At 41.5% G+C, this 22,491-nt stretch overlaps 1 protein-coding gene across 1 annotated transcript; it reads left to right on the forward strand.

Annotated features, from left to right (window-relative positions):
• Window positions 1–4: 4 nt before the first annotated feature.
• Igbp1 (immunoglobulin (CD79A) binding protein 1) lies at window positions 5–21,839 on the forward strand. Its single transcript, NM_008784.3, has 6 exons — window positions 5–270; window positions 619–912; window positions 8,709–8,904; window positions 10,904–10,983; window positions 11,654–11,766; window positions 21,271–21,839. The coding sequence occupies exons 1-6, from the start codon at window positions 80–82 to the stop codon at window positions 21,417–21,419; spliced, it is 1,023 nt and encodes a 340-aa protein (NP_032810.4). The 5' UTR covers window positions 5–79; the 3' UTR covers window positions 21,420–21,839.
• The last annotated feature ends 652 nt before the right edge of the window (window positions 21,840–22,491 follow it).

Genomic DNA, 22,491 nt, shown 5'->3' on the forward strand with positions numbered 1-22,491 from the left:
GAGAGCTTTAGGGCTCGTCTTTATGGAGTTTACCTTTGACTTCGGTAGAAATTCTTCCGGGTTTCTTTCTTTCCACAAGATGGCAGCGTCTGAAGACGAGTTACTGCTGCCGCGGCTTCCGGAGCTCTTTGAAACAAGCAAAAAACTTCTGGAGGACGTGGAAGTAGCAACTGAACCCACCGGCTCCCGAACAATCCAGGATAAGGTGTCCAAAGGACTAGAACTCCTTGAGAAGGCTGCTGGAATGTTATCGCAGCTTGATTTGTTCAGGTACGGGGGAGAGGGCAGGAACCGCAGAGAAGGAATGGCTAGCAAGGGCAGAGCCATTGCACTTGGGTGGAAAGGACCTTTAAGGCTAAAACCGCGCGGTTCCTACTTGTTCACCCGTGTACATTCTTTCCATTCTCCACTTTTCTTCTGAGATGCTTAATATCCCAGAACAATGCTCCCTCGTGTACGGCTGACTGCCTGGTCCTTGGGTATGCAAGCTCAGCCACTTTCTTTTTAATCTGGCCAATGTCTTTGCACCACTCTCTCCCAGCCCTATTCTTCCCTAGAAGCAGGGGCCACGGCTTAATGCTCAACCAGGCTTCACGGCCTCCTCTTTGCTCTTTGCAGCCGAAATGAAGATCTGGAAGAGATTGCTTCCACCGACCTGAAGTACCTGATGGTGCCAGCGTTGCAAGGAGCCCTCACCATGAAACAAGTCAACCCCAGCAAGCGTCTAGATCATTTGCAGCGGGCTCGAGAACACTTCGTACATTTCTTAACTCAGTGTCATTGCTATCATGTGGCAGAGTTTCAGCTACCCCAAACCAAGACTAACTCAGCTGAAAATAATACTGCTAGCTCCTCCATGGCCTATCCAAATCTCGTTGCTATGGCATCTCAAAGACAGGCTAAAATAGAGAGGTGGGTCAATGGCTGTAATTTGAGGGCTGTAGTTGGGGGTGCATGTGTTTGTGTGGTGTGTGTGTGTGTGTGTGTGTGTGTGTACTACAGAATAGTGTATTTTATTTTCTTGGTTCTTAATGAACATAGACCCTGGTGAAAGCAAACTTTCCTGAATCTTAACAAGCCTTTGTGCCATTGTTGAGGGGGTTGTGCTAAAACTTCAGGACCACCCCCCCAGCCCCTCAACACACACCTTAGGGTCATCACTAGTAGCAGTGTTATTCTAACCATTAGGTTGATCAAAGTATACCACAACCTTTTCCATGTCACTGCATAATGCTGTTTGTATGGGGTAAATATTTCAAAAGTACACAATATCTTGAACTATTTACTGAGCAATTCTGTTCAGAATGCATACAGGCTGGGATGTCTAGCATCCTGAATTAATCATAGCCCTGGTACAGCATCATGTTAACCTTGATTTAACCTTAGAAAATTCCGTGAATGCCCAGTGTCTTAAGAACAAAGTTAGGCACTGGGGATACGAACTGATTGGGTGTTTGTATGAATGTGGGTGATCTTTGTGCTCTGTGGGGAAAAGTAGCGTAGAAACAGCATGGCAGTATAAAATGTTGTGAAGGGAGAGGTGTGGAGTACGGTGGAAGCAGTCAGGGGCACCCACAGGCAGAGAGGGGACCTGTGGGAAGACTAGGCTTCTCAGGAAAGGGGGTGCTTAAGGGGACTAGGAGTGTGAGGCTGGGGAAGAGGAGAGGATGGCATTCGCCCGTCAGAGCAATAGCGTTGGTAAAGCCACAGAGGCCTTAAATAAACAGCTGGGAGGGAGCTGTATGGGCGGAGAACAGTGCCCCCTCCCAAGCAATAAAATAAGGCTGGAGCCAAAAGGTGGAAGAAGGCAGAAGGAATAAGGAGGGAGAGTGCTGTAGGGTTCACATCAGAACAGCAAGCTTAAGAAGATGTTCAAATCCCAGGTCCATCGTTAGGTACTCTGTGATTTGAGGGTAGGTTACTTATTTCCCCAAGGTGTAAAATGGAGATAGCAAGTCCTCCTTCACAGAGTATTTTTATGAAGGATTATCGGAGAAATACATAAACTCTTAGCACAGCTCAGTCAAGGTCAAGTGTAGTTATATATCTAGCTAAAAGTAAGATGGCAGAAGCAGGGCTCTGGGTTTGAGTTTCAGCTTTCCTTATAAAGCATTGGACTTTGAGTAAGGAAGATATTTAATCTATCTAAGCCTCAGGTTCAGTCTTAGGTGAAATTAAATAACAGTGGTAACTATTTAATATGATTAGGAAGCATACATTGGCCCAGCACCCATGAGTAGATAGACAGCACAGATTGGGTTATAAAGAAACAAAATGACAAGGAGATGGGAAGGCTTGGTTTGATCTGGAAGAAGTTGCAGGTAAATATGACCAAAACACTGTACACAGTATGTATGAAATTCTGAAATAGTTAATAAAAATATATTTAAGTTATAAACATGAATTGGGATAGGGGAGAGCATAAATCCAGGACTGAGCCATGTTGAACCTGAGGTAACCTACAAGATATCTAAGTACAGATGTCTGATACCCTAAAGCTCAGAGGTAAGACTTGGACTATAGAGACTGGAGAATAAGTTTATTCAACAAATACCTACTAAGCCCTTCACGAATGCCAGGAACTGGTCTAGATGTTTAAAAACTAGCCAAGGTCAGTATTATCATGAAGCTTTGATTCTGATAGATACAGACAGTGAATAAAATAATTTCAACCTAGCATATACAAGAGACCAAGTTTGACTCAGCGCATGTGCATATACACAGAGAAAGCAGAAGAGAAAGGGGGCATTTTGAATTTTTCAAGTCCAGGTGCTAAGGGTATGAAGAATATCTAAATGTAGTCAGAAACAGTCCCAAGGAACGATCTTTAAAAACCTAGGCTAGGATGATAGCAATGATTCCAGAGTCCTCTCTCTAAAACTGAACTGCCAGTAAGCATAGATCAAAGCCTAAGATAGTGGATCTTGTGTCCACACCCAGAAAGACTTCTAGAGGCCTTGAGATACAGAGAAAGATAAGGAAGTGACGACATCTGGTTGGAGAATTGGGGAAAAGGTTTCAGAACACAATGGCCTGTGAGATTAGTCTGGAAAGATCACTAAAATTAGAAACTATAGATTTTCTGGATATGAAAGTAGTAGTAATACTCATTGTTGAAAATTTGCAAAACAAGAATATTATTTTAAAATCAAAAATAAGCCTTAATTAGTATTCATAGATGTCATTGTTAACTTTCTGATATGTTTTCTTTCAGATATACAGTTACTTTAGTTAATAAATTACAAAGAATACTGTAATACAGCTTTTATCCTGTTTTTTAAAAACTAATATTGTGAGCATTTCCCCTGTCATTTGAAACCATATTTGATGGTTTTGTAATATTCCTTTCTATAGTTGTACCATACTCATTTAAATTGTTACTGTCAAGTATTTAGATCCGGTTTTGTTTGCTTGCATTTTGGGGTGGGTTTTTTGTTCATTTGTTTTTTGTTTGTTTGTTTTGCTTGGGGTGTGTATGTGACTCTAAGCAATACTATGAACAAACCTGTGTACTGCTTCGACTACTGTTTCTTTGGACTGGATCCTCTTTGAATATTTTAAGACTCTTGAGGGATGACAACAACGTTGCCATCCACAAGAACAAAGTCTTAAATTATTTCCCCTTTTACACTCCCTGAATGTCAACACTAGCAAATCCCATCCACCAAACCGGAAAAGGTATCTAACTTTGATTTCCATTTCTTTGGCCTGTAATCTTGATCTTTGAACTTTTGTTTTAAGCCTATGTGACAGGTGAGTTGTCAACACTATGTCTATACTAATGCTCCTGAACTCATGTTACTGTCCTATAATTCTTCTGACTGTGATTCTAACACCGCTTGTGGGTATTTCACAGATACTAGCTTTTTTCCTATTTCTTCCTTTTCCTTTTCTGTTGTAGTGCTAAGGGATTGATTCCAGGGCCTCATACATACTAGGAAAGCACTCTACATCTCCAGTTCAAAACAATGGCTTTTCACTCCCGAGTGTGCCCACATACCCAGGTCTTCACTGTTTCAGTAAGTGCACCGCCATTCACCTGAGTGTGGAAGCAGGAAACCATGAGGGAGCTTTAACGTGTACCTTTTTCTGAATTTTGTACTCTAGTCCATCCCCAGACCTGTCAGTTCTAACAACAAAAGCTATTTTATATCCCTGTTGCCTTCCATCCCTGCTAGCACACTTTGGTCTAAGCCATCAGCACCTCCCAACCTCAGGTAGCCAAGGCCCTGTGTGATATGGTGTCTGTTTTCTCCAGTTTCATCACATGCTCATCGGACCTGAGTGGCTACCTTCCGGTTCTTTGAACAGACCAGTTCCTTCCTTCTTTGTATGTGCTGTTCTCTTTGTATTAACTTTTCTTCATATAGCTAATTCTTCATTGTGTAGGTCAGCTTAAATGTTATTCTTTAGAGATCCCTTTCCACACCAGTCTCTTTAAGCAGTTAACATCTGTCATTCTCTCTTCCTGCCACATTTGTTTGCTTCATGGCATGTAGCTATTGTGCTCTTCTGTCATGTGTTCATCTCAGGTTTGTCTTTCTCCTACTAGAACATGTGCTCTATAAGGGTAGGAGCCATTTCTTTCTTGTTCACTGTGGTGTGCCTTAGCACAGGGCCTGGCGTGTACAAAGTGCTCCAGCAATGTTTACTTTGACAGATAGGAGAAACAAAGCAAGCATATCCCAAACAGAAGCAGATTTGAATATGTACAGGGAATAGATAATAGTCCTGTCCGACAGAAGCGCTAAGAGCAGACAGAGGTCTACATGAAGGGCTGTGTACAGAATATTGAATGGAAACTGGGGCCACTAGCTAATAGTGGTCCAACTAGAATGCAACGATAAAAGGGAAGTTAGAGCTATCCCAGATACTGCTTTTGTAAGAAGCATTTACATGACTAGAAAAATTGTTCAGGGCAAATTTGGTAGCTAAATGAGAGAGTGCTTACCTTGAGTGCTTGAGGGCCTGGACTCAATCTCCCATACTGCAAACAAACACCCCCCCCCTTCCCAAAATTATTCAGACTCTTGCTTTCTGTAACTCCTTCTATTCATGACTCTAGATACTGAGACTATCCTAAATAAAACACCTAAATGGTATGTCTTCTCTCATATCTGCTTCCCTGTGCATATTCTCTTAATCATCTTTGAGGACTAAGTATGAGTGTGTTTGAATAACAGCACCTCCATTCTTTTAACAGAAAAGAAAGTAGAAGCTGGGTAAGTAGTGAGACCTAGTGGATTTAGGTTCGTAAGTGACACCTAGATAACCACTTCCATAGACAAGGGGAAATGTGCAACTAAAACTTTGTGACTAGAACATTTAGAATCTCTCTACTTTGGTGAGTATAGATGTCTCTGTCAATGGAGAAAAAAAAACGTATGGGGGGAAAAGATGGGGATTCAGAGTTGGGCTTCTTAGGAGAGAAAAGGGAAGGAAATACCAATTAGAAGAAACCCAACAAAATACACAGAGAAATTTACAGAAGCAAAATGTTACATCTATTCTGAGGCCACTCCCTACATAACCCCCTACACACACACACACCTTAACACATTTTAAATCATGATAGTGTAGTATAATTTTCAGTCTCTAGACTTGGGACTTCTTAAGGTCAGAGGCCTTGAGTAGTAGTTTATTAGTATTCCAATTGTATTGTATCTCATGGTACCCATCCCAGTACTGGATCACAGTTGAAACTTGGAGGCTTCTGGAGAGACAGTAGTATTCCAAAAGATGGAAGCAATGCAGCATTGTAAAGATTGACTCTTTAGAATCAGACCATTTGGGGGTGACTGACTTCTACCACTTAATAGATGGGACCTGATCTGTCCCCATCCCCTCACTAAACTCAGTTTTCTCATCTGCTATCAACAATTTATATTACTCTTTACAAAGAATTTTATTGTGCATTTTTTCCATTTGATTCTATAACAACTCCATGAAGTAGATCTACATTATAAAGCTATGAGAATATGCTTTTCAAATTGACTTGACCAAACTTACATAGCTAGTAAATGGTGGGGCTAGAATTGAAGCTGTTCCTTTTACTGCATAGACAAGTGGTCCCTAGACAGGGTACAAAGCACATTGCAGAAAGGTGATTCTGGGTGGGGGTGGGGGGGGACTGTAGAGTGAAAATTTACAGCTATGAGTAATGATGGCACCTAACTGACAGTGACACCTGAGAGAGGTGGATAGGGACAAGATCGATAGAAAGCAGGATGAAATAAATGATGATGGGGAAGGGTGAAGCAGAGACTTGAAGATTGAGGGAAATTTAGTGTTACAACTGCCTACCCATCAGGCAAGCATGATGCTGGTATGTAATCTGCATAAAAGATAACCATGTCTGATAGTAGACATTTGTGATTGGCCCATTTGATACCCATTTGTAACTCCTTAGTGTTCTGTAACTGCTTGGAAACAGCACAAGAAAACTCGCCAGTGAGGGTGGTTATAGGGTAAGGAATCTTAAGGCAGTAGTTGTTCCACCCTGGGGAGCCTAGAACACTGATGTAGTTTAGACCGAGCCTTATGGTTCCACCAGTGTCTGTGATATTGGGAGCCTTCCTCTAATTTTGCCAAGGTACATTTTTGTCTGTATCTTGCTTACTGGGGTCCTATTCATTCAAAATCTCATGTGAGCAAAGTTCCTGTTCTTTTTTTTTTTATTTTTATTTTTTATTTCTTTTTGGTTTTTCGAGACAGGGTTTCTCTGTTTAGCCCTGGCTGTCCTGGAACTCACTTTGTAGACCAGGCTGGCCTCGAACTCAGAAATCCACCTGCGTCTGCCTCCCAAGTGCTGGGATTAAAGGCAGGCACCACCACTGCCTGGCTGACACACGATTTACAATCTATGATTTCTTCTTTTGGCTGTGAAAATTTTTATTTATAAATGTCAATCAGTAGCTAACCATTCATAATTGAAAGTATAGAAAGGCAATCTTTATATAACTGGGAACTATTAGGTGCTAATAAATACTTCGTATTACATGAGAAGTTCACCTTTCTCCTTTACTGTTTAGAATTTTTATGTTTTGGAACTTGATCTAGACCTACCCAGCATTCACCCTAGACTATATCCATCCTAGGACTCTTGTATGTTGTTTTCCTCTGACATAGGCACCTCCGTGGAAGAGAATGAGTACCAATTAAACATTCTCAGGTAGTATTTGTAGTAATACTCCTGGGCTAGGAGTTGACCTTTGTATTCTTTTATTCAGAAGCCTACATAACGGTGCTACCATAACAATTTGAAACATACAAGATACTTCCTTGAATTTGTAACATATATGATACTTCCTTGTTGGTTAAAGAAGAGCCTAAATGTTTTTATAACAATGTTTCCAATGGAGTGGTCCTCGACCTTGGGATAAAACCTCTTCGCAGAATAAGCTGGAAAGGGAAAGCAAGGGGGTGGGGAAATGAGAGAAGAGGAAGAAGGCATGCATGCAGAGGAAGGAAAGAAGAGAATGCATCCGCATAGAGTTCTCTATAAGCTTTGAGGAGCAGGCCCCTCACCTTAAACTCTCCATTGACTCTAAGCTAAGAGCTTATCTAGGTGCCCCTGCAGACAAGTGTCCAGTTCTGGAAGTGCAGGATGTAGCTTCCAGGCAGAGGGATTTTGGTAGACTTCTCTTGGCAAGCATGGCATTTCGACTTGGCTTCTGTTTGTTGCAAGACTTCATATCTAACACATTGCCTGTTTTGTGTTTTAAATGCGTTTCTCTCTTGCCACTTGCACTGCTCTCTCCCCATTTCTTATGGTCATCATTCCCTAAAGTTCTGTTGATATCTTCCTTTTCCTGCTTCCTGTCTGTTCTAGATGCTTCTCCATGGACATTTGCTTTTCCTTCTTAGATTACTCTTCTGGCTCTCAAGATGGCTTCCCACCTTCTTTTCTTGATGGCTTTGCTCGGGCTATCTCTTCTGAAGGGTCGCTTCTGCTCACTTTATATATACTAGCACGCCTGTTTTCACACCATCATTCTAGCCATTCATTCACCTTGCTTTTTGCTGCCTTGTAGCATGTATCCTCATCCAAGTTATCATCTATTCCTTTTGTTTTGTGTTCCTCGGCTAGATTGAAAGCAAGGACTGTCCTTTATAAACTGTCTCTAGCACTAAGAGTGCTTGTCCTACTCCGGGGAGAATTGACAGATGAGTGATAGATCAGGTACTAGAATGCATCCTGGAAATGGCAGCTGAGATCATTGAATCCTAAAACTAGATAGAGGTGAGTCAGAAGATCTACCTCAGGAATGTTTTGCATGAAAGAAAAAAGATGACCAGCTTTTCAGCACTTTCATAAGGAAGTCCTGGCATCAGTGGTAGGTAAACTATGACCAATTTAAGGTTTTGGCATTCTTTGAAGATGCAACTTCAAAGTGGAGGACTTACAGGAAGCACTGTCACTGAGCATCCAGCACAGTAGGCTCTGATATGGCCACATGACTAAAACATCTCATCCCAAAAGATGATAGGTCTTACTGAGATCAAGATAGGTCTAGGCTCATCTTGCTTTGTAGTCTGGGGGATTGGCTCTGGCTTAGAGAACCCATTCATAGATCATAGACTCTACTTCCAAGGTAGGAATTGGCATAAATAGTGCCTGGACATCTGCAAAGGCAGACCTTACTATAGCCTTCTTTGGAAGAACTCTGTATTGTTACGTTCATGGGTAATGCTTTTCTGTGGAACAGATACAAGCAGAAGAAGGAGGTGGAGCATAGGTTGTCTGCACTGAAATCTGCTGTGGAAAGTGGTCAAGCAGATGATGAGCGCGTTCGGGAATATCACCTCCTTCACCTTCGGAGGTGGATTGCTGTCAGCTTAGAAGAGCTTGAGAGCATTGACCAGGAAATAAAGATCCTGAAAGAAAAAGACTCTCCAAGAGAGGTAAGCCTTGTCCTTGACCACATAGCAATGGGAAGCTGCCACCCGAAGTTTGAACATTCTGCAGGAAAGAAATCGGATGAAAATCCCTAGCTGCTTGTAGTGGTGACAATTCCAGCTGCTCAGGAGGCTAAGGCAGAAGGATCACAAGTATAAGGTCTGTCTGAGATACAAAAACCAAAGAGCTCTAAACAAAAATTATGAAACGCTGGAAAAGAACTCACTGGAAAAGTAGCTCATTGATGGAGAACTTGTCGAGCAGGGATAGAGCCCCTAATCATTAGCACTGCAAATACTAAAGCTTTGTCAACCTCCATAAAAGCATTGCTCACGTTAGGGTAAGTGGAGAAAGGCTGATGGTTTGCCAGAATCATTTTCTGATTCATTTCAGCAACCTTCCCTGCTACTTTCTAATCTAAGGCACTTAGTTGGGACTGGATGGTGTCAAGGAAATGCTTTTTCCTTAAAATCTGAATTGGTTTCTCAGAGAGGGGAAAGAGGGCCTTTATAATCTACTTAATTGTAGAAAAGGGAAAGAAAAAGATTAAAATTGGTAAGAAAAGCAGAACTGTAGGAAGAGAGAGAGACAGACAGACAAACAGACAAGGAAGATGAGGCAAATGAGCAGGGAGTAAGTCTGGGCTGGGAAACGACTTAGAACTTAGCCTTACCCAATTGCACACTCATAGACCAGTTGATCACCTGGGTAGGAGACACTGAAGTCGGGGCATCTTTGTATACAGAATGCCCAGAAGACTACTTTTTAAAAAGAATCTTGTCTAAAAGCTTTTGAATGTCTTTGAACAGCCTAACTCTATTCTAGAGCTGCTTCAAAAGAGTATATGCTCTGTAGCCACTTGCTCTTTGGTCCAGGACCCAACATGAATTGACTTGATCAACTACCACACTAATTGATCTGAGTCCTTGGCAGGACTGCCTTTTCATTTGGCTTGTCCTCATGAGCCTGGGAGCTCTTATCTGAGGAAAATGGCAACCTGGTCCTTCGTGTTAAAGGACCAAAGAATGAACTTTTACTATTCTATGGTCATAAGGCCCCTTGAACACTTTTCCCAGATGAATGGTTTTCTGGCATTTTTGAGGTTAGACTCTTCTGAGTCCTTTCCTGTCCCTGCTTTGCTAGGTGTAAGTAGTTTTGCTTTGCTATGTGGTACTGAGATGGGCTCTGGAAGTGATGCTGTGAAAATGAATCGAGCACTTCCTGTTTAACCATACTTTGTTCCAGCACACCTAGATAGCTTTCTATAAAAACCACTGGTCTGTCCTCCCTCCCTTTATGGACAGACATCAATTTCTAAAATACCCTAGAGGTTCTTGAAAATTAACAGCATGATTACATTGGAAAGAACTTTGGGGAGAAAGCTCTTAATTCTTTTCTGCAGAAGGCTGGGCTGAAGGAAAGTGCTTCAGATTCAGCTCAAGGGGTTATGTGGAACGTGGCAGGAAGCTTTAAAAGTCCCTTCTTTAGATGGGGCAGTTTTGAAACCAAATAGGTTTTTCTTTGTGGTAAGAAGTTTCCTGAGAGCTAGCGTTCGTTTGTTCTCTCTCTCTCTTTCTCTCTCTCTCTCTCTCTCTCTCTCTCTCTCTCTCTCTCTCTCCCTCTCTCCCTCTCTCCCTCTCTCTCTCTCTCTCTCTCTCTCTCTCTCCCTCTCTCTCTCTCTCTCTCATTTTAGCAAAATACCTAACACCCCTCAAGACTGATAAATAGAGGTGCCATCAGAATGGCTGGTAACCCAAGTCTGTTCCCCAAAAACCACATGATGGAAAACAAGAACTGACTCCTGCAAACTGTCCTCTGATCTTCACACCTAACTCTTCCCAACAAGAAATAAATGTAAACAGAAAGCCTGGAGCTTGACCCCTGATAATAGAAAGGGAGGGACTTTTGAACCCAGAGCCTTTTCCACACCAGGAGACTTGAAAGCCTGGGCGATAAAAATGGGTAAACTGACAAATGTACCTCTAAAATTAATTTTCTTCTTAGGAAACAGCTTGTCACTCATCTCTTCCAGAGAAGCCTCCAATGAAACCCTTCATCCTCACTCGGAACAAGGCACAAGCCAAGTAGGTAGTACTACAGGCTGACCTGCCTCCACAGCCTCAGTTTCAATGGTTCCATGCAATGCTTGAGTAAAATGCAAAATAGACATTTTTGCAAAGTCATGGCTTAAGCTAGGAATGGTGCTCTTTCAGCAGAGAGACTAAAGCTTTCCTGATACTTTCTCCATGTCTGTCCTCAGAAATTCCCTTCCCATCAAACTTGAAAATAAGCAGATAACACAGAAAGAAATCAGTGAATCAAATACAGGATTTCACGCTTTACACGGGTCCCCCCTCCCCCCCCCCCATCATGGACACTCTTCTTGCCTTCGTGAGCAGTTCTCAGAAGGACGTATCTGCCTACCTGTGATTTAATTCTGAGGTTTTGATGCTATTCCACAGGCTCACGGGAAAGTATTCTCCACATTTCAAAACCACCAACCGTTAATTGCCGACTCACACTGTCATGGTAGAGTGCTGACCCTTGGGATTAGTTATTGGGAGATGACCCTGGCCTCTTGCTTTAGTGCTGCCTTCGGGATGCCCCCTCTTCTGCCTTACTGAAGAAGTTTGTACAGGTCCTCAAAGATTGCCATGTAGAACAGTGAATGAGACTGCCTTATCATTAGAGGAAAGAGGCTGTCTAGTATTGCTACATTTGTTTGGTTCTCTAAATGAAATGTGATTTTTGCAGAGTATTTGGAACTGGTTATCCAAGCCTGGCAACTATGACGGTGAGTGACTGGTATGAACAACATCAAAAATACGGAGTATTACCCGACCGGGGAATAGCCAAGCCGGCATCAGGTATGAAGTGGTGAGATGTCTGTACTGCTAAGTTTCTTTTGCCTACACAATTAAAAAACCTGAGCAAAAACCTGACAGAGGTCATCTTGTCAGTGTCACTTGCCATTAAAGCAGACAGCAGCTGCTTCAGAGCAGTGTCATCTCTGGATCTTTCCATTTATGCCATGGAAACAGAAGCCAGATAGCAAAACCAAAAACCCACTTGTGGCGATGACAGAAGATTGTATCATGCTGGTCCCTGGACAGTCAAAAAAGAGAAACAGAACAAAATATTCATAAAAGAGCAACTCCCTACATGTCCTACAAAGTGACCAGAAGCAGGCATTAAACTGGAGGGCAGGCCACACTTTGAAGGAGGGAAGGGAACTTAAAATTCCTTGAGAGCAGGACTCTTGATGTTGGAAGTTCTCTGTTTTATAAAAAGGCAGGTGTGGTGGTGCGTACCCTGTCATTCCAGTGCTGGGGAGACAAAGACAGGAGGATCCCAGAAGCTCACTGCTGAGCCAGGCTAGACAAATTAGCAAATTCTATGTTCGTTAATTAAGAGACTGTAATGTATAAGTTAGAGAGCAATTCAGTGTCAAGCTCTGATCTCTGCACACAGACATATATTCTCCTTATGCAGGAAATTTTGAAAGTATAGGGAAATAAAGTACACAGACAGCAAAGACGGGAATTCTTATTGATGTCCCATTAGAAACAGTAGGAACCAGACAGCTGAGTATATCAAAGTTCTGGGGAAAGGCCGGGAAATTGTCACACTACTAAATGAAATGAGGACATGACCACTCCAAATTATGGTTGAGGAAAAGATTTGTATTGTAGATAAGAGAGAGAGGGAGATATGTAGATAGATATAAAGGATGCCAGAGGCACCTGGAATAGTCCGAGCAGGGAGAGAGAGTAGTAGACTAAACATGACCAGCAGCCTGAACCAGGCCATGAGAAGTGAGAGAGACCTTCACAAACACATGCACACACACGTACACACACACATACACACAATACTAAATATTTAAAAGATATATCCAATAAGGGACTGCTATCCAAATACTCTCTTAAGAATCAGTAAGAAAATTGAACAGACAGATGAAATAAAATAGACCAAAATATCTTAATTAGACACTTCACTAAATAAGATATGAGATGCTCCACATCATGTCATTGGGATAATGGGATAATATAAAGTAAAATGATGAGATGCCACTTCTCATCCAGTGAACGGCCAAATCCAGAACACCTTTGATTTAATGGAACAGGCCTTCAAATGAAAAAATCAACAATTGACAATCTTCCTAGAACTGCTTACTATCAATAGAAAATTGTGTATTTTAAAATATAAAAAATATATATTGATTATCAAAAGGGAAAAAATGTAAAACTCTGTACCATATTTCCAGTAGCTATGGTGATATTAAGAAAGGCGTGGTTGCCAAGGAGCACACATGAGTCAGAACTTTGGAAGTGCCTGTTAATAAGCCCCACATTACAAGAAGACAAAACAATTAAATGGAGAAATAGACAAACCGATAGTCATAGTTGGTACCATATTTTGGATTCTGCATGTCAGAGCATCCCCAGTGCAGCAGGTAGGGATGTGGGAAGTGAATGGACCCTGGACTCTTTGACTTTATCAGTGCACTAATAATTCGATGGGCTATTAGTAAGGGATAGACACTTAGGAAGTAGGAGCCTTATTGAAGGGAATAGGTCCTTGAGGGCCCCTTCTCTCATGCTCCCTCTCGGGTCCCTGGCTGCCACGAAGTGAACAGCTTTGTTCCAGCACATGCTTCTCACCATGGCCTTGTTCATCTTCACCTTGAACCCAAAGTTAGAGGGACAAGTAAGGTATGAAGAACTGGAACTGTGAGCCAAACGAAATCTTTCCTCCAATGTTGTTCACCCCAGCTATATTGTCAGTAGAGGACACAATTGGAAATGTTAATACTTCTTTTATTAATTTCTAGAGTTCTGTTTACCAGTAAGGCGCTAGAAAAATCTGCTCCACGCTGGCAGTCATCCTACACTATTTCACATTTATAGCACTATGTCCAACAAGAGCAAAATACACATTTTCAAATACCCACGACATATCCACCATATACTAGGCCATCATAAGTTTCCATTAATTTTCAGAAAGGGAATGTGTTCTCAGACGATAACATAGCTGGGAAATTCCCCTAAATGGGGATTAGTAACCGAGTAACCCACAAGTCAAGGGAGAATTACAATGGAGGAGCATCAGACTTAGAGAAATACAACGAACACTGAGCTGAGAGGGAAGTATGTGTAATGTTGAAAGTACAGTGGTTGGGGAGGGGCCCAATAAAACCAATGACCGAAAACCCTACTTCAGCAAGTCAGGAGAACAAAAAGTAAGCCCAAGGGAAGGGAACTAAGAAAGGCAGGAAACCAAAAGTTGATGGTGAGTCTACAGAAGTTGAATACAGGAATACTTCTATGACCTCAGGGTCTTATGTCTCAGTATAGACCAGTGGTTCTCAACCTTCCTAATACTTGGCACTTTACTACATACAGTTCATGTTGTAGTGACCCCCCAACCATAAAATTATTCTTGTTGCTACTTAATATCTATACTTTTGCTACTGTTATGAATTGTAATGTAAATATCTGATATGCAGGATATCTGATATATGACCCTCCACACACACAAGGCATTGTGATCTACAGGTTGAAAACCACTGGAAAAGATGCCTTCCCCAGGAAGAGACAGTGCCCATAATGTAACTATGAATCATAGCATCATTGTTTTTAATAGCCCACTGTAGATACATCTACTTGCATGCCCATACATATCAGAATGGATAAGTACATTTTCATATATTCATACAGTGAGTTGCTCTGTAGCTATAAGGTTAAACTAACTATAGTTCTTCAGCTGTAAATAACAAATCTAGCTTAAGCACACCTAATTATGTATGGAAAAGCAAACACAAAAGCATTTTTACTGTGCTTTCATCCATATAATGGTCGAACACAGTGTTGTTATGTGCTGATTAAAAACCAGTATAGTATTTGCCTTTAGCGGTGGGTCAGAAATGCAGCTGGACCTGAAGGGGGCTTCTGCGAAGTTTGTAGTGTTTTGTATCCTGGCTGGGTACCATCTACACGGATTTGTTTAATATATGACAATTCATTGAGCTACGCTCACATTTTTTTTTTTTACTTTTCTGCATGTGTTTATAGTTCAATAAAAGTACAAAATCAACTTGGGCAGTATTTACAACAGAGATGGCCGACAGTGAATCCCTGTGAACCACAAAGTAACGATAGGGAAAGGCAGGTCATCTGTGTTCATATCACCAGGTTAATGGCATCTGTGCAGGAGAGTGGGAGCTAGCTACCTGGAAGAACTGACAAGAGAGAGTTTCAAAGTAGTGTATTCAGTAACAACTGCAATGAACCTAATTGAAGAACAGCACTTAAAACTTGGGGAGGATCTGCTAGCCAGTATAGTCCCACTGAGGTGGCTCAGTGGGTAAAACCAAGCAGGGGAGACGCACCCATGATTAGGCAGTGTGACAGGAGCAGAACAGTCCAGCCTGGAATGAGCTCTTGAAATTAATCTATCTGGTCTCCCAGGGCAGGGCCCACAGGGCTTTACAAATACTACCTCCCTACTCATTTAAGAACATTAATTCAGATTTGTTCTTTTGTTTTTGTTTTGTGCTGTTTGGTGTCCCTTGTATCTCTCTGAGTAAAATCCAAATTAGGAGAAGAAAGATGGGACATATAAAAGTGAGAGAGAAGCAGACTCGCCATGTTATCTGGAAGTCATACTTCTCCAATCGGTGCGAAAGCAGGATGGAGCCCCTTGAATCCCAAGCCTTTCTAAACGTCCCAAAAAACTTCACACAAAAATTAGCAGTAGATTCTGATGGTGGTTAGAAAACTGTGGAGATACTTTAAGTAGATAAGTTGTGACATGTGGAGTATATTTCAGAATCATAAGGAAAAGTCTCAAGGTCAAATTCCACACAAAATGAAGGGGCTAAAGGGTAGTTGCACGCACTCCAGGAGAGGTTAATGAAAGCCAGGTGCCATAGTGATGCCCGTAATCCCAGCACTTAGGAGGGGCAGGCAGGAGGACCCTCTGAGTATAGCATCATCCTGAGCCACTCAGTGTCCCAGGCCAGCCTAGGCTGTGCTACTCGGGCTCAAACCATAAACCAGAGCAAAACAAAAACAAAAGAGCAAGTAGGGAATAACATTTTTAAATGAGATGGAAGATGCTAGTTGAAAAGCAGCTCAGCCCGCAGAGGGACCACGTGAATCCAGGTCAGGAAACTTGGAAAAGCTAAAATAGAATGAAAAACAAATGTGTCAACACTGAGAGTGCCTTTCCAGGGAACAGGGGAAAAGGAAGAGTCAACAGGAAGACGGAAATAACAGAGGATTTGGGAGAGAAGAAAAGGTGATCAAAATTATATTATGTGGGAAAAGTTGTTTTTTTGTTTTTTGTTTTTGTTTTTGTTTTGTTTTGGTTTTTTTTGGTTTTTCGAGACAGGGTTTCTCTGTGTAGCCCCGGCTGTCCTGGAACTCATTTTGTAGACCAGGCTGGCCTCGAACTCAGAAATGCGCCTGCCTCTGCCTCCCGAGTGCTGGGATTAAAGGTGTGTGCCACCACGCCCGGCTTTAAATATTTTTTTAAAGCAAGGAAAAGTATAAACTAAAGCTGATAAAGAGGATTTGGGATAAAATGACAAATATTAAAGACAGATTTAAACAGCATATTCTTGAAAAATTCATCCAGAACGAGTAAGACTAGACAGCCAGGGCTATACAGAGAAACCCTGTCTCAAAAAAACAAAAAGAAAAAAAATCAATTAAATATCATAGGCATCTCAACATTTGCATTTGTAAGTGGTTTACTTCTGAAGTTAAAAAAAAAAGTCTTAGCCTGCCTGTGAACTGTGGCACACTCCATGCTATGAGAAAACAAAGTAGCAAATACTTATGATCCTCAGAGAGGAAAACTAGGAGCCCAGACAGTGCAAGCGTTTGAAACGCTGATGAAAAGCGTTTGAATAGAAAGGCTTTCAATGGTTTTCAAAACCCAGGAACTCTAATTCCATGATTCCCTCCCTGAAGAATGTTCTAGAAAATGAGATTGAGACCACTGCCATAGTGAGAGACATTGGTGGTGACTGGGAACAGTTCTTGGTAGAACCAAGACTGAGAGTTTAGAGGGAATAAACGTGTAATACTCATAGGCTTGGATAATGTGTATATACAGGGCGAGCAGTCCTTAAAATGAGGAAATAAGAAAAGTCTATGCGAAAAGCTTTAACAGTTCTCAGTGATTATGTTGGCCATGGTGTTAGTGTACTTATTCAAAGCTGTAAGATACAAGGAAGTGTCATGGAGCAACGGTCCTGTATTCGTAGTCTGTCCTCTCTCTCTGAGGACAAGGACAAGAACACAGGGTAACAAGGGTAACAGCACAGATGCAGCTTGAAAGAGTTTCTAAGGAAGTAACAGCAATCCTGTATCGGTAATACGAACATATGAAAGCATGTATGTCACAGTAAATGCAGCAGAGACCTTTGCTTCAGCCACTGAAAAGAATAGAAACAAGGAGTAGCCTAGGAATAAGGATACCCGCTAGCCTAAATTGTGGCATTGAAATACCATTTCCAGGCTGGCCTGTAATTCTAGCATTCTCTAATTCTACCTTTGACACAAGGTCAAAGCCAGCCTGGTCTACACAGTGGGATACTGTCAAAAACAAGAGAAAGGAAAAAAAAACATTCCTATCAAGACAAAACAGACTATCTTAGAGAAAAGGCCTTTGTAATTCTGCAGAGAAATAGTTCCCAGAAACTCAGATCATGAGCTGAGAAAGATTGGGAAATTTTCGTTTTCACTAGTCAGTGCGGCTTCAGAAAAAAATAACTAGAGATCAGGAATAGAGGTAAAGTTTCGACTTACTATGTGTAGTGCCCTCTTATTTACCCACACCCCCAGGGCCGCATGAAGGAAATGCAGTTTGCACCTGCTCATCGATTATGAAGGTTTGGGCTCAGTCTTTAGTACCCCACACACAAAAAAGCCAAGTCTAAGTAGCATAAGTGCATCTGACTACCAAATCTTTACCAGTATTTATACTGAATTCTTAATTGACATGGAAAAATGGTACAAACTTAGGGCTATCATTCAGTGTTTCAGTATACATATATATTGTATAAAGCTTTCAAATCAGGATAAGCATAGCTGTCTACACAAACATAATTTCACTTAATTTAAAAACAAATAAAAATAGACGTACCATATGATTTAGCAGTCCCACCACTGGGCAGATATCCAGAAGAAAGTATTCAAACTTCTTCTAGCTTTTCCCTTCTCTTTTTGTGGTTGTAGGGATGGAACCTTGGCCTTCACATATGCTAGATAACCACTCTACACTGAGCTTAATAGCCAGGCCTCCTCTAGCTTTTATTAGTATATTATTATTTAAGGTGACTGTTCTGTGCAATAGAATAGCAGGATTTGCTTCCAACTTAACTATAACTTAATCCCCATTGACCATCCTTTCATCCATCCCTCCCTCTCCCATACTCTTTCCAGCCTCTAGGTAACCACGATTCTATCCTCAACTTCTCTGCTGACAACCTCCTCTTAGATCCTATGTCTCAGGAAGACCGTGCGGTACTCCCCTTTCTATGCCTGCTTTATTTCACTTAATGCTCTCCAGTTGCATCCATGTCGTCTCAAATGACAAGATGCTGATCCAGTCTCTGCATAGTGTTCCTTTATGTGTTTTAGCACATTGTCTTTATCCATTCTTCAGAAGATAGACACTTAAGTTGATTACATTTTTTTTTACACTGTGAGTGAGCATGAGAGTGCAAAAGTCTCCTTGACAGACCAGTATCATTTCTTTCTTTTGGATATTTGCTTAGTGGCAGGATTGCTAGATCCTGTGGCACTTCTGGTTTCCTTTTTTTTTTTTTTTTTTTTTTTTTTTTTTTTTTTGGGTTTTTTTTGGGTTTTTTTTGGTTTTTCGAGACAGGGTTTCTCTGTATAGCCCTGGCTGTCCTGGAGCTCACTTTGTAGACCAGGCTGGCCTCGAACTCAGAAATCCGCCTGCCTCTGCCTCCCGAGTGCTGGGATTAAAGGTGTGCGCCACCACGCCCGGCTTCTGGTTTCCTTTTTAAGTGACTTCCACACTGTTTGGCCCAGTGAGTATGCTAGTTGATAACCCCGCCAACAATGTACCATGGTTCTTTTTGCTCACATTTCTTTCTACAACTTAGTTTTTTTAAAACTTTTTTATAATAAACATTCTAGCTGAAGGTCTTATACTTTTGGTTGATGGCTCCCTAATAACTAGTAATGCTAACTATCTCTTCATATATTTATTGGTCATTTGTATGTCTTCTTTTGAGAAATGTCTACTTGAGTCTAGTCCCCATTTTTAAATTAGATTATTTGGATGGTTTGAATTTGTATTTTTACTATGGAGTTTTCAGAGTTCCTTCTATAGTCTGGATATATATCCCTAATTAGATGTAGACTTTTCTCCGAGCCTGCAGGTTGTCTCTATACTGTTGATCATTTCTTTTGCTGTACAGAACTTTTTTGTTATAGTTTGAGGTAGTCCCATTTGTCTATTTTTGGGTTGTTTCCAGTGCTTTGGGGGTCTTATCCAAAAAGGCTCAGCTGGTAAAGACATTTGCCATACAAGACTGATGAGCTTCGGAGTTCAATCACCAGAACCTACATGGTGGAGAGAAAGAAACACCCCCCACAAGTTGTTCTTTGTGGCAAGCCACCCCTCCTCACAAGCACGCTAAATAAATAAACAAATATCAAAACAAAGACATCAATTTTAAATTTCGGCCTCTCCCAGTATCTACAGTGATTTTGCCTATGTTTTCTTCTAGTAATTTCATATTTTAAGTCTGATATTTAGCTGTTTCCAGTAGATTTTTGTAACTAAAAGTAGAGGTCTAGTTTCATTCTTCTGTTTGTAGACAGCCATTCCCCCTACACCGTTTACTGAAAAGACTATTAACCACATGTGTTCCCAGCTTCTTGTTTGAAGATCTGCTGGCCATAGCTTCTTAAATTTGCTTTTAGGATCTCTTATTTCATTCTTTCAGTCTGGGTATCTGTTTTTAGGTCATTACCATGCTGACTTTGGTATGTGTGTATATGTGTGTGTGTGTGGGGGGGGGGTGTATTATATGTGGTTATTTGGATATGCTCCTAAACAGCAGAGACCAGAGGTTGATATCAGGCATCAAGTGTCTTCTCCAATTAGTCTCTACTTTTTGAGACAAGAGTCTCTTACTGAAACTTCAGCTCATCAATTTGGCTAGGACAGCTTGCCAGTGAGCACCAGCAATCTGCCTGTCTCCACCTCCTCAGTTCTGGCAATGGGCTCGTGCGCTGCTGTATCAGTGCTGGGGATCCGAACTCATATCCTCCTGCTTGTGCAGCTAGCACTTACTGACTAAGCTATCTCCCCAGCCCCACAGAATGCATATTCTTCTCAGAAAAATTTGTGGGTGTTGTGTTATTGAAAGGTGAACTGAGACAAATGTGAAGAAGTTTATTTAAAGCAAATTCAAATTCCTGGAAAACTGGGGACCTGCAGTAATTAAATTCCAAGTCTTGTTAAAAATTTATCAAAGAATGTAAAATTATCAAAAAGCACACAAATCAAGTATCCGAGTGAATGACTGTGCATGGAACCATTTCTTTCATTTGATTCTCAGGCATGCTTGACAATGTAAGAATTCTGTGACATTAGCAAATTCAAGAAAAATAAATACATAGAAAGATTATGTGACTATAATAAAGAACACTGGGACTGGCAAGGTGATTTGCAATTAATATACTCACTGCTCTTGCAGAAGACCCAGGTTCAGGTCCCAGTACCCATGTCTTGTCTCATACCAAATTGTAATTCTAGCTCCAGGCGATCTGATGGCCTCTTCTGTTCTCTGGGGGCTCCTGGTACTCATAAAACTCTTACAAACATACCTAATTTCTTTAATCTTAAAAAAATGAATAAAGCAAATTAGTAATGAAATAAGTCACCTGCAATGCCATATCCTTGGAAATTTATAAAGCACGTATTTCTTTTTTAACTTCAATGATTTTGGATTTCTAGGGTTTTTATTGTTACTTGTGGCTGAGGCGCAGCCTGTTTTCATTTGTTTGTGAGTTTGTTTTAATGAAGGGATTGTTGGTCATTTAGCAAGAGTGCTTTTCCAAAATAGAATCCATTTGTGGAGGACACCTCTGTGATCTTGGCTTCTGTGAAAACTCCCAGAGGCATCTTTAGTTGCTATTATCGTGTAGCATGTGGTATCCTCTGCAGCGGGCACATCCTCCTTGTTTGTGCTATGCCTGGGCAGCTAGCTGTGCTCTGTTCTCAGTGCCTGGGCTTGCACTCAGAGCAAAGCCGAGCTCCTAACGTCAGTTTGCGTTTCCTCGGTTTCATCTCTCCTTTTTCTCATTTTCCTGTGTTAGCTGATTTCCAAAGAGCAGCTCAGCAGCAGGAAGATCAAGAGCAAAAGGATGAGGAGAGTGAGGAGAAAGCCTTGCACAGGATGCGAGAGTGGGACGACTGGAAGGACACCCATCCCAGGGGCTACGGCAACCGACAGAACATGGGCTAGTCATGCCAGAAGGCCAAAGGACAGCGTGGTGCACACCTTCACACCAAGGACAACTTCAGGAGGGTGCAGTGAGGGCAGCCGTGTGGAGTCTTGCTTTGCATTTGATAGTGTCAAATAATTGCTTGTACCCTAGGTAATGACCAGTGGATTTTTGTTTGGCTTTATTAATCTCATCACAGTGTATTCTGATGTCTTAAGTGGTCAGAAAAGAGCACTAAGAAATGGATCTATATAACCAATGAGTTGATTCTCTTAAAAAAATAATAAACCCCCCTCTATTATGTGGGCCTATGTACAAATGTGGGTATCCGCTGGTTTTGTTGTCTACGGGGAGCCCCAGGATTCAGCTGTGGGTCTCTTTGAGTATCTGGAAATCCCTGTCATCTGCTGTCATTGTGAGCAAGAATTGCCCAGCATTTGAATTGCCTGGACTTTGTCCTTCCCACTAGGTGTGCCATGATCCCTATGAGCAATACCCATGCTATGAACTAATGCTTTAGAAGAGATGAGGGAAGAGTTTCAGAAAGTAGAGCTATGATTGAAAGGATCCTTAAAGAATTAGTCTCATGAATATATTGACTCATCCAGTGATCTCCGAAAAGGTAAAAGGAGGAGGCTCAGAAGTTCAAGGTCATCCTTAGCTACATAATGAGTTCAAGGCCAGCCTCAACTACATGAAACCCTAAGTAAATAAAAAGCCTCTGTTATAAAAGTCCTACCTTCCTACCTAGTTCTATCAGTGGCCAAGTAGAATGGGGACACCAGAGAAAATGCTCTTAAGATGTATCCTTTTCCCTCACAGGAACTTTAGCCTAAGCCTTAAGGTGAAAAACAGCCACCTCCAACACAAGGGACGACCTTGTCTATGTGGCTCAGTGCTTGGCATAACGGGAATGTATGCCTTTGCTGTTGGCCTGTTTAGTAAACTCCAGCTGATTAGATAAGGAGATGTAGAGAAAAAGGAGGCACCCATGACACTAAAAGTGTCATGAAGCTTCCTGGGAGAGAGGGGTTGGTACCCTCTAAGGGCAGCCTATGATCTGCTTAGTTAGAGAACATCCTTTTGTTCTGT

This window comes from Mus musculus, chromosome X (assembly GCF_000001635.26).
Source record: "Mus musculus strain C57BL/6J chromosome X, GRCm38.p6 C57BL/6J".
Lineage (NCBI taxonomy): Eukaryota > Metazoa > Chordata > Mammalia > Rodentia > Muridae > Mus > Mus musculus.